Genomic DNA, 11,654 nt, shown 5'->3' with positions numbered 1-11,654 from the left:
TGAGAACCACGGCTCTAGGTTATGAAAGCATGTACCCCCCTTCTATTAAACTGGATCTGTATATGAGCACTCTCAGAAATTTTAGTGTCTTACATTCTTTACACACATAAATACCAATCTGAAATCACAGAAATGACAATCTTCTATATTATTCTTCATATTTGAAGGGCATTTATACAAACAGAACAGAGATACCCATAAGAAGCCCAGTATCAGAAATTCTTCACAAATTAGTTGTAAAAAGTTAGAAAAAAACATCTTACTGAACTTTGTAAATGAATTCATATTATATAAAACATTACAATGTTAATTCCATAATAACCATAAAACATGTTAATAGGAATTAACATGTTTTATGGTTATCATTCTTGCATACTAATCGTATGCAAGAATGATAACCACATTACTAGAAATTGTTTCAAGAAATAATCTATTAAATTTATTTTACATATTATAAAACTGAATCAAAAGTTTACTTATTGTGAAATTATAATTTCTTAATTTTTTAATTTTTAAAATTGTTGGAAATTTACTCATTAATAGTACTTCCTATAACATAAATGTCAATAAGTTTTCATTCCTTTTTCCAAAAGTCACAAATGTTTTGACCATTTTTACATTTACCTTCATATTCCTTCTTCAACTGATACCTGAATAAACTGCCACCTTCCCCAGTTCATTAAACTGAGACTATTCTAAATTAAAGAAAGGATAGATCACAGAAAAATTTTCATTATTTTTTAATTATTTATTAGTAATTTTGAGTGTTTGACAACAGTCTTTTTACAGACAATTATATTTTTACTAGAAAATGAAATAAGTTTTAATATTTTATTCTAAAATGCAAATATCAATTTTAAGAATCGTGTTTTATAATTAATTCAATATGTTACAAACATGTCTATGATTCTGAACTTTTTGATAATTTTGCTCTTTTTCCTTCTCCCCGCTTTGGTTTTCCTTTTCCTCGGAGCTCTCTTAATCTCTTCATTTCATCTTTAAAATCTTGATGTTCATCTCTAAAAATCATAAAATGATTACGGTATTAGTTTATATTTTTCTAAGATTTATAAAATTAAAACAAAATTATTAAATTTTTTTTTTCTTGCGAAGACACAATGCAGTGACAATTGATTTAAAACACTGGGCAAATTTTCATCCTTTATTCGGTTGGGGAATAAACCAACCAAATATAGGATAAAAATTTGCCCAGTGTTTTAAATCAACTGTCAATGCATTGTGTCTTCACAAGAAAGAAAACATAAAACACGGTTTCCTCAAGATAAAATTATTAAAATTTAGCAATTAAAAACAAAAATTTGATTAAGTCATTTTATTATCCTTCATATAATCTCTTATTTTAAAAATAAATTATATTTCTCAAATATATGTTGTTAATTAAAAATATATATCAAAAGATTAACATAATTCATGACAAAATGCATATGTACAGTTAAAAACCATGAATATTTATTGTTATTTCAACTCTTTCTTCTCTGCAAGAAGTAAGACACCCTTTTTTTCATACTTATCTTGGGTTCAACTGGGTCAACAAAGTGATCCATTGTTGACCTAGTTGAATCTGCCAGGTGGTGAGGAATAAGTTCCAACATATACTATTGTGCATTGAAATTGCAACACCAATAAGAAGTTATTGGATTGGCTCAACCAGAAAATTGGCAGATGGGTTATTTATCATAGGAAATGAAAATGATTGAAAATTCAGCTTGATATGCAAATAGGATGCACCCCAATAAAGATTGCAATGTGACTCAGAAGATATAAAAGAGAGCAAAAAAAAAAAAAGCAAATCCTGAACATCCTATCAATGAATTCAATTTTACTTTGTTAGTATGTAAACATGCCTCATTGTAAAACAAGAAAACATTGATTAAGAACAGTTGATGGACTTTTAAGAGGAAGAATTACTCAGTTGAGAAAAGGCAGTTCATTGTACTTCATGTATTGAAAAAAATGCAAGTACAATTATGCATACTTGGAGACAGTGGACAGTAGACGGTTTTACTCATCTTTGTGAGGGATCATAGCTGGAGTACCTGTAGCTACACCAGCACAAAAAAGACAGGTAATGAACAAATATTTCAAGACAGGCTTATGAAATATATCAAAAACATTTTTCCCAACAAGTCTAGATATCTAGAATAATGATAGCTGAATCTTTGTTTGCAAGTACTGTGAGGAATGACAACTGGGAGGGTGCATTACACAAATTATAGCAATTCTGCTGAAAGTGTTAGGATGCTATTATGTTTCATTCATGCTCTAGTCTTCTATGAATTGCAAGGCACTGTGAACAGTCAGCAGTACATCAGAGAGGTCTTAGAGCAGGGGTGTCCAACCCACGACCTGCATGTGGCCCAAGGCAAGTTCCAATGCAGTCCATAAACGTGTAAACAAAACTGACAAATTTTTATTATTTTTTTATTTCAATGGCATAAACTCAAAAAGAAGTTTCACAAAGCCATAAACCTTTATACATATTTTATTTTTGAGTGGAAAGGAAATATTTTCAAATACTTGGAAATGTATGAATGAGGAAGGAATACTAAATAAAGCTAGAGTTGTGACTCAAAGGATTAAAGAAGTATGACATTTACTCACTTTAATAAACATAGTTTTATTTACAAAAAGCAACGCGTTAATAGTAATAGACTATATAGTTAGCATACACAAATACACCAACAACTGCCGTAAATGATTGGGTTAAATTTTGGATAACTGATTACAGCTCTAGTACCAAATTTATTTCTGTAATCAGTTATCCAAAATTTAACCCGATCATTTATGGCAGTTGTTGGTGTATTTGCTTATGTTATCAGGTTTCATTTGATGTATATTTGTATATCTATATCTTGCTGGGATTGCAATGGCCGACTCAGCTGCCTTGTGTGGATGTTGCAAGCTGTGGGTGCGCTGGCATCCCCAGTTGGCACTGTAATAGCCATCGATGGTTATGTCTTAGGCTTATATATGTGGAAGAGGAGATCAGACTGAAGGTACGAGTAGTGCAACTGGCAACACGTCCGCATGGTAAGCAGGAGTTGCAGGTCCGAATCCTGCTTTGAGCCAATTCTTTTCTTCCAGTTTAATCTAAATTAATTAAAATATTATAATTACTAGTTTTAACAAGAGTTGGCACCTAATGCCTAGCTCTAGTACCAAATTTATTTCTGTAATCAGTTATCCAAAATTTAACCCAATCATTTATGACAGTTGTTGGTGTATTTGCTTATGTTATTGGGTTTCGTTTGATGTATATTTGTATAATTAGCATAGTTCAGAAACTCTCCAAAATATAAAAATAAAACACTAGAATTAATAGTTAAAATCATTTAGTGTTTTTAAAAAAATAATTAGCACTTATACATACATACACATACATACAGTAAAAGCTCATTACTACAGATCCCAATATAACAGACCTTGCATCATTATGGATAGCTGATCAGTTCAGCCAAAAGTATAGGAAAATTATAAGAAAACTCATTCACTGTAACAGACTCCCACTACTAAGGACCATTTTTCAGCAGATAACTACACTTCTGTTATTACAGACTTTTAAGTCACTGTTTTATTCTGTTGCAGTCATCATTTTATTTATTTCATCATAGTTGTCATTTTATTTAGTTTATTTGCAAAAAATAAATATAGAAATAATATAAAGTTTATTTTTAATAAATTTCTTTCATAGAATTATACATTATGTTTAGTTTTTGTTTCATTTTCTGATTGACCAGTTTGTTCAGTTTTGGTTTAGTTTTCTCTACAAGTGATAAGTCTTGGATTTGTTGTAGGCCACCAATGCCTTAGTGGTTAAAACCACTGAATGCTGGTAGTTGATCATAGATTTGTGCTCTGCCAATGGTCTTGCCAAGTGGATTTCTCCAGGTTTTTTTACATTTGTAACATCTAAATAGGGGCTAGTTTCCTATAAAAGTCTCCCAGGAGTCATTTCCACTCAGCAGATCACCCACATCATGTTGCTGTAACCAAATAAACCAAACCACATCTTGGATTTGTTGTGTAAAGCAAAGCTATGGATCATAAAAGAAAATGAAAAGCTTTAGATTTAACACAAAAAACAGATATAATTCATCGGATTGAAGATCATTCGTCCGTCCTTCTTTAATCTTGAGAACAGCATTAGATACATGAAAGTCAAGACCAGATATGGAAAGCTTAGGGGCATGAGGCCCCAATTAACTATATATGAACTTCCAATGCAAACTGGAAGTCACCTTATTTCAATTTAAAGCTTTTCCCCTGAAAGGAGTTAGATAGATGACCAGTATGATTACATTGCTAATGGAAAAGTATGATGTATAGGGAAAAACACTATAGTACTAAACTGAAGTAGACAGCACATATTTTAAATTAAATAAATTAAAAATTGCAACCGAACATTGTGATGATGTCACAATAAATGATTGCGCATTTCCTGTAAAAAGTGGAAAATTTGGGAAAAAATCGAGACACCAAGACATTTTATCAAAAACTGGGACAAATGGAAACCCTATCTTGGCAACAAAATGAAAGTGCTTTTTTTTGTATTTTTTAATGCTAATTATATCATTTACATTTATTATTTTATTTAGTCTTTTAAAAATTTGCTATATTAGCCTGAAAAATTAATCACTGTTGTCAAATCTTAACTCAGTCAGCTGATTGCAGAGACAATGTTTAGACACCAATGACGATTTAGGGATCGTCTAGACTAGGCATGTCAAAGATACGGCCCGCCAGACAATTAGTTGCAGCCCGCGACATCAATTCAATAATGCCATTGTTTATTTTTTTATTATCTTGATACCAAAGAAAATGTGATATTTTGTACGTTTAAGTATGTTACGTTTGAGTTCAACAATTTTGTTTATTATTATTTTTTTTATTTATTTATATTACTTACAGATATTTATTTATTTCATTTATTTTTGTGTTTAATTTCTTGTTTACATTATGTTTTCTCTATTTCATCTTTTGAATTTCGAATTAAAGTCTGTTTTGGCAAGGTCATTTATTGCATAATTCTCACTATTTTGCACATAAAATGAGTGTTTTCCACATATTAGGAAATTACAGTTTATGCTTGTATTTTGAGTCTTGCGATTCTTATTTCCAAATTATTTTACAACCTGCTTCAGGCCTGTAAATTGGCTGAAAATGTTTGTTCTGTGATTAAAGTTATTGCTGGAAAACTACAAATGGTGTTTTTTTTATTTTATTGTGAAATCTTGGGTTATTAAAATCATTGTTGAGTCAGCTACTTTTGGGCTACTTTTAGAAAACTCTTGGCTACAAAAGCTAAAAACATCTGGCCCGCTGTCATACTCGAGACAAAAAATTGGCACTTAAGCAGTTTGAGTTTGACACGCCTCGTCTAGACCATAGTTCAGAAAAATTTCATTGGAGAGATGGCATTTCTTGCTTGCCACAGTTCAGACTGCAATTAGAAACTAGTTACTTGACCTACTTTCTAGACTCCCTTGATAGAAGGTTTACACACTGTTTTACTTAAACAGAAGTCACCATATTCATTTGTTGGTTGCAAAGTTTGTGTTATAATGGATATTGTTCATTTAATATTGTAAATGGGACAAATCAAAAAAATTATTCATCTCGACAATTACAAAAAGAGAGAGGGTTACAAGATTGGAATAATCCTTTAGAAATCTATTCCAAAGACAAATTTCAAATTTGCTATAGATTTTCTAAACCTGGATTTGTTCGTATTTTAAATTGTATTGGCAATGAAATTAAGCATCTGGACGGAAAGGATTGCCATTAACTCTACTGAACAACAGTTGTTGATGGCATTACGATTTTATGCCACTGGAAGCTTCCAGAGGGTAGCTGGTGATCTTATCAGAGTTTATGTCTCTACTGTATGCAGGTATCTATCAAATTACTATTAAATAAATTTAGAAAGTTTTTTGTATAGTGATAGAGACATTTATAAGAATGAGGTCTTGTTTAACAAATAAAAATAAGGTTTTGCTGCAAGCAGACCAACAAGGAAACAACAAAGAAATTTCATTCTGTATCATCTCCCATATGGTTTTTTCATCCCCAGAATAGAATTGTTGTAACCTTTCTCCTCAACTGCAGGATAATTTTTTTTATAATTTCCATGAGGTCACTTTTTTCTTCTTCAGAAAAATTCTGGCACGATCTGAACACATTGTTCATTGCCATTTTTCTGACATCATAAATGAATGACCTGATTGGTTAAATGACTCCTGAGAGAGGAGAGTAACAGCAAAGAAAGTAATAGCCAACGTTTTTCCGAGGTTTGTTTAGACGGCATTCAGAAATAGACAATGGTCGTCTTTGCAACGCATTTTAAACTACAGTTCAGCCAGCTGACATCTAGATGCCGTTCAGCTGTTAAACATCATTTAACGTAAACTCTGTCTCTGCAATGCAATCAGCTGGGTGGATTTTATTGTAGAATGTTACAATATTACTGGAAATATAACTAAAGCAATGTTTATCAAACTGTACTTGCAGACTTTATCACATAATGCTTCCAAAGTACAATGCAAAAGAACAAATTCTTCCAAGAGAAGAATAAGTTTTCAGAAAATGCATCAGAGATGCTACATGACCGAGGCAAGTGATGTTTCTGGATAGTTACATGACCTCTCTCCAATGTTGCTCAATCATGCTTTGTACATGTCTACCTACCAATGTGCTACTCTGTGACCAACACAAGATTGGTTTGTTTTTGTTTGATGAGTTTTTTGTTTATAGCACATTTTATATGGGTATTCACCCATACTCAAAAATTTTGTTCTGGAAATGTTTATCATATAGGCCTATGTCTATCTATCATACCTGAATAAGCCATAATCTCTCAAACGCCACATTAAAATTCGAATCTGAGGATGAGGTGGATACCAATTGATAATCTCTTCTCTAAGGTCTACAGGCCGTTCACTGTACAACTTTACGACTTTCATGGATTTCGAATTAGTAGGACGAGCCACTTCACCAAATATACGAGCACTTAAATATGCCATTCTTTTAGCATAATTCGACATCGATGAGCCACTTGCCATTCTACAGATAAATGGGAATACCGATAAATGAATACGTATAATTTAAGGAGACAAATGTTACATAAAATCATACTAAAATACATATACAGTGCATGATCCTTACATAAATGTAATAAGCGAAATACTTACGTACTTCTTTTACAGTATACTAACAAATGCTTCGATATTTCTGAATATTTCACGCATAACTATATCAATACATAACGGCACGTGCATAAAACACACACGAGAGTGAAAGCCCTCTAGTGAGATAAAACCTAAGTGTTCCTGTCGTGATATGGTCGAGATTAATACAGTTAAAGTAAATAAAATATACGTAGTAATTTTTTTAACTTGTTAATATTTGAATTATATAAAATTATAAAAAATTATGGAATATTAAGTTTTCTCCGATTTCTTATCCTTTTCGCCTTGGGGTTTTTTTAATCATATATATTATCATGTATGATAAAAAAAATCAGTCGATCGATCTATCAGTGACAGCTGACCTCAACCGCTCGGCCATCCGGTCGTCATTAATTCAGAATAAAGACAATTTATTTAAATGAAATATACACTTAATGTCAAAATTTACGTACACAGAATTCTCCGATTAATGTAAAACTCTGTATACAATTGTCTCAACAGATATGTGAACAGGGATGACAAGGGAGTGAAGCTAGTGGCCGGATGGCCGAGCGGTTAAGGTGGCAGCCTACCGCTCTGGGGGACCCGGGATCGAATCCGAACGGGTCGAAAAATCCCCAGGAATTTTTCGGGGGGTGGTCCGTTCGGATATGTCGGGCCCCGTCCCTCACCACCCGGTCGCCCCATTGTGGGCCTGGCCGAACCCATAATGGGCCTACTAAAAGAGGCCCTCTTAGTGCCCGCAAGGGCGGAAAGAGTTAAAAAAAAAAAAAGGGAGTGAAGCTGGGGAATTTTCTCTAGACCCGGAGGAAAGTTAGGTCCCATATGGTTCCTACAGCTATAAAATCAATGTTATTTTTTACAAACAGAAAATAAAATCTTTAAAAGACTTTTTATTGACAAAGAAACATTCTACGTATTTCATTTGTTATAAAATGGCTAAAAAGACAAAAAGAACCGCAATACCCGGACCTCATACTTGTGTTTTTTTTAAACTGTTTCCGCCCTGTGGGCACTAAGAGGGCTTTTAGCAAGCCTATTATGGGTTCGGCTAGACCCATAATGGGCGGCCGAGTGGTGAGGGACGTTGCCCGATATATCCGGACGGACAACCCCCGAAAAATTCCTGGGGATTTTTCGAACCGTTCGGATACGATCCCGGGACTCTCACAGCGGTAGGCTGCCACCTTGGCCGCTAGGTCGCCGGGGTCCACACTATCTCTCTATGGCCGTGTACGTAAATGATTATAATCATTTACGTATATGATTATAATCGTGGTCCTAATGTACGCCAGAGAATGCTACCAGAGCGCCTTAACATATCTACCCAGTATCTCATGATAAGTTTCTCAGGCGCTGGCGGTGCTCAGAATTTTTAGTATATCTAATGTTTGGAGGTCTTCAAATGCCAGTACGACGCAGTCAAAGATATTACTCAAAACTGACAAAGTTTGAGAGAGAATATACATTGGGCTGAAGAAAGGAGATAGCCATTTCGCCAAATTGCTCCTATCTGGGACGTTTTGATCTGATTGCAAAATATTAGGGCAGTGCTTCTCAATCCGTGATCCGCGGAATACGGGTGCTCCGTGAAGCCACTTTCGCGGAAAAATGAATATACAATTAAAAATTGTTGCAAAAGAAAAATCAATACAATGTAAAATAATTTTTGTGTAGGAATGTAATTAGCAAACGCCAATATCGTCATCTACTAAACCGAGTGCGCTTAATTTCAAAAAAGTTTGCCACCCCTGTTTTAAAGCTGATGTATTGTAAGTGTTCCACGAAAAACAATGTAAAAGTTTAGTGTTCCCCGATTTCAAAAAGATTGAGAACTACTGTATTAAGGGAGTGATTATCAGGACATATATACACGGTGGGCAGACTTTGGATGCCCCAGTCCTAGACAGACTACTAAGAAAAATGATCGTAAATGATCGTCTGATAATGAGACAAGTACAAACAGCTGCAACTGTATCTTTTTCCATCATTCACAGATAAATGGAAGCCTCTCTACAAAACCCCGTTTCTTCCCATACCATTAGCAGGTAACCAGCAGTTGTGACATCTGTGAGCAAATCTTAAAGCAGGATAGCATACGCTTTCTGTATATCTCCTTGTCGGACCATATTGCTACATGTATCAAAAAAAAAAAAAAAAAAAAAAAGTCCTGCAAGGTACTAAAGGTTCTTAAAATAAATAACCGACCAGAGCCATACTGCGTCATGCGGCCCCCTTCTCACGTTGAACCTGTAGTCGATGAACACTGTGTTCAACGGCCGTTTATTACATGCAGTAGGTTACTGTCTTCCAAGGCTATCAAATTTGCAACATGTTCTTAATAAACCATAGTTTTTAAGTATTTATTTTTAAAATAAATTTTATAAGATATATTTTTTTTTTTATGCATCAAAATTTTCTTTAGGTAAGAGGGCGCTAGAATCCGTAATTGGAAGAACGAAGTTCGGATAGGAATGATTTGTGAATTAGGATATTATGTTGTCTAATTTTGACGATAACGAAACTTCGGAAGTTTATTCTTCATTATCAGGTATATTTTAGTGTAACAAATGATTATTATCAAGCTGTTAGTTATTTTATTTAAGTTTGCTTTATTACTTTGTAGCACGTGTCGTCTATTAAAGCACTCAATTTCATATTTGAACAAATTAATTTTTTTATTTTAAACTAAATGAAGTAATAAAGCTTATATTACTAAGATATTATTATAGCAAAATTGATAAGATCAAATTTGTTTTGTTTGTATAATATTTAAATCGATGATAAAATGATATACAGGTATTAAGAAAGAGGGAAATTCAAAAATGGTTATATCGTTTATTCCGATTGCTTATAGAATTGGTGCTAAATTGAAGTATAAGACACACACACATATCTTTTCACAATATATTTTTAAAGAAAAAAGTCAACGAAGGGCATTTTGATACAATACAATATATGTAGATAATTGGATGTCTCAGAACAATGTCAGTTTGCCATTGATAGATGAACCGTGATAGATCTGACTTCAATCTGAGTCAAAGCTAAAAATTTTTCATAACATTCTGACCTAATATGTCAAGCTTCATTATCCACTAAATTGTAACTATTGTGAGCTTGACCAAATTCATAATGAGCATGAAAAAATGAACTTTTTAGTGCTTTCAAGGCAGAAAAATTAGAAATATATGGATATACTATAGATTACTCTCTATAGAATTTCGGGATTTTGAGTATACAGTGGTGCCTCATATAACGTACTTAATCCGTTCCAGGTGCTCGTCCGTTAAGTGAAACGTCCGTTATACGAAACGCATTTTCCCATAAAAATACATGTTAAAACATTAATTCGTTCCGGCAGCATAAAAAATAAGTGTTACTGTATCATTAAAAAAATGAACGTGGGGTGCGTTCTTTTATTCCTCCGCGTAACTCTGCGCGAGCGACATTCGTTTTAAAAATTCCTGCGGAAACGTGTTCCTAAATTCTGGTGGGAGTGCATGCGTCGAACGGCAAAAAACGGCCACTTGTAGCAGTAGTTTTCGGTGGAAAGCAACATGGCGTCCTCCATGGCTCAGATAGTTTCGTTTCCGGATCCATTATGTGGTTTTATGAATGAGAAATTTAGAAATTGTGAAAGCGCGAGTTTAGCGCACGCGGGGATGTAAGTGTCTTTACAAGTTTTTTTCGAGGCTATTTTGAATGCTCTTTTCAAACAAATAATCTATTTTATGGTTAAATTTTACCAATTGGACCCTTCTTTGCCTTTAAAGCTCATATTTTAGAATATAAAATTCCTCCATCACGATACTATCGATAGTGCGGGCACCGCCATCTTTCTTTCTTTCACCGTCGTTCCTAAATGACTACAAACAGCAGCGCACTCCTCTAGTAGCGGAGACGCAGAGCGACCGCTATTAAAGAACGCACCCATGGAGCAGTCACCAATTATGCCGAAAAAGTCCGTTGCTTGAGTCACGTAACGGCCAAACAGAAAGTCCGTTGTTCGCAGTGTCCGTTATTCGAGGCGTACGTTATACGAGGCACCACTGTATATCTGAACTCAGGGACCGAGACGAGTTCAATGATACCCTACTTTTCGACTGGAGACAAAAAATAAATAAAGTTATACTTTTGTTCAGCGATCGTTGCTGATGATCGGGAGTTGTGTCGCTCTCTCCGCTAAGCCTATCGTGTGTTTAACAGGCAGTCGGCAAGTCGGACCATATTATACCTTCAACAGAAGACAGATGTTGATCCATGAGCACACTGATCGTCTGCAGTTGGAGTAAAGTCCTTTTTGCACTCCTTGACCTTGGGGCCTATGGCCCCTCAGCTGCTGATGCGGCTTGTCCAACAAACCTGACCTATCCCTCCGGGAGATGACCGTAGTCCGATGTCATGGTTTGCAGACTTCACCGCAAGATGGTGGTACTAGAACTACGGTGC

At 34.4% G+C, this 11,654-nt stretch overlaps 2 protein-coding genes across 3 annotated transcripts in view; one reads left to right on the top strand and one right to left on the bottom strand.

The window, feature by feature from the left end:
• Nucleotides 1–727: 727 nt before the first annotated feature.
• Nucleotides 728–7,354, bottom strand: mRpS33 (mitochondrial ribosomal protein S33). Of its 2 annotated transcripts, none has more exons than XM_067282698.1 (3): nt 7,209–7,354; nt 6,856–7,080; nt 728–1,019 (listed from the first exon to the last, which is right to left on the bottom strand). In XM_067282698.1, exons 2-3 carry the CDS (start codon nt 7,077–7,079, stop codon nt 902–904), a joined length of 342 nt encoding a protein of 113 aa, XP_067138799.1. In that variant the 5' UTR covers nt 7,080; nt 7,209–7,354; the 3' UTR covers nt 728–901. The 2 variants fall into 2 exon arrangements, with proteins under 2 accessions (XP_067138799.1, XP_067138800.1); XM_067282699.1 differs by having other exon boundaries at nt 7,213–7,322.
• Nucleotides 7,355–9,627: 2,273 nt separating this feature from the next.
• The window catches only part of LOC136985418 (dnaJ homolog subfamily C member 2), a 53,328-nt gene continuing 51,301 nt past the window's right edge, over nt 9,628–11,654 (top strand). The window contains exon 1 of the mRNA XM_067282693.1: nt 9,628–9,756. Coding sequence (XP_067138794.1) covers nt 9,702–9,756 — 55 coding nt within the window. The 5' untranslated portion in view covers nt 9,628–9,701. The remainder of the gene's footprint in view (nt 9,757–11,654) is intronic.

The sequence above is a fragment of the Centruroides vittatus genome, unplaced genomic scaffold (genome assembly GCF_030686945.1).
Source record: "Centruroides vittatus isolate TY-2023 unplaced genomic scaffold, ASM3068694v2 contig_965, whole genome shotgun sequence".
Lineage (NCBI taxonomy): Eukaryota > Metazoa > Arthropoda > Arachnida > Scorpiones > Buthidae > Centruroides > Centruroides vittatus.
This window is presented reverse-complemented; position numbering and strand designations above follow the sequence as displayed.

Bases quoted from the DNA above. Each gene is read 5' to 3' on its own strand.
- mRpS33 (XM_067282698.1), bottom strand. From the start codon at position 7,079: ATGGCAAGTGGCTCATCGATGTCGAATTATGCTAAAAGAATGGCATAT. The intron at 1,020-6,855 runs GTATGATAGATA...TATGATTTTTAG, and splicing joins AGAGATTATGGCTTATTCAG to AGATGAACATCAAGATTTTA.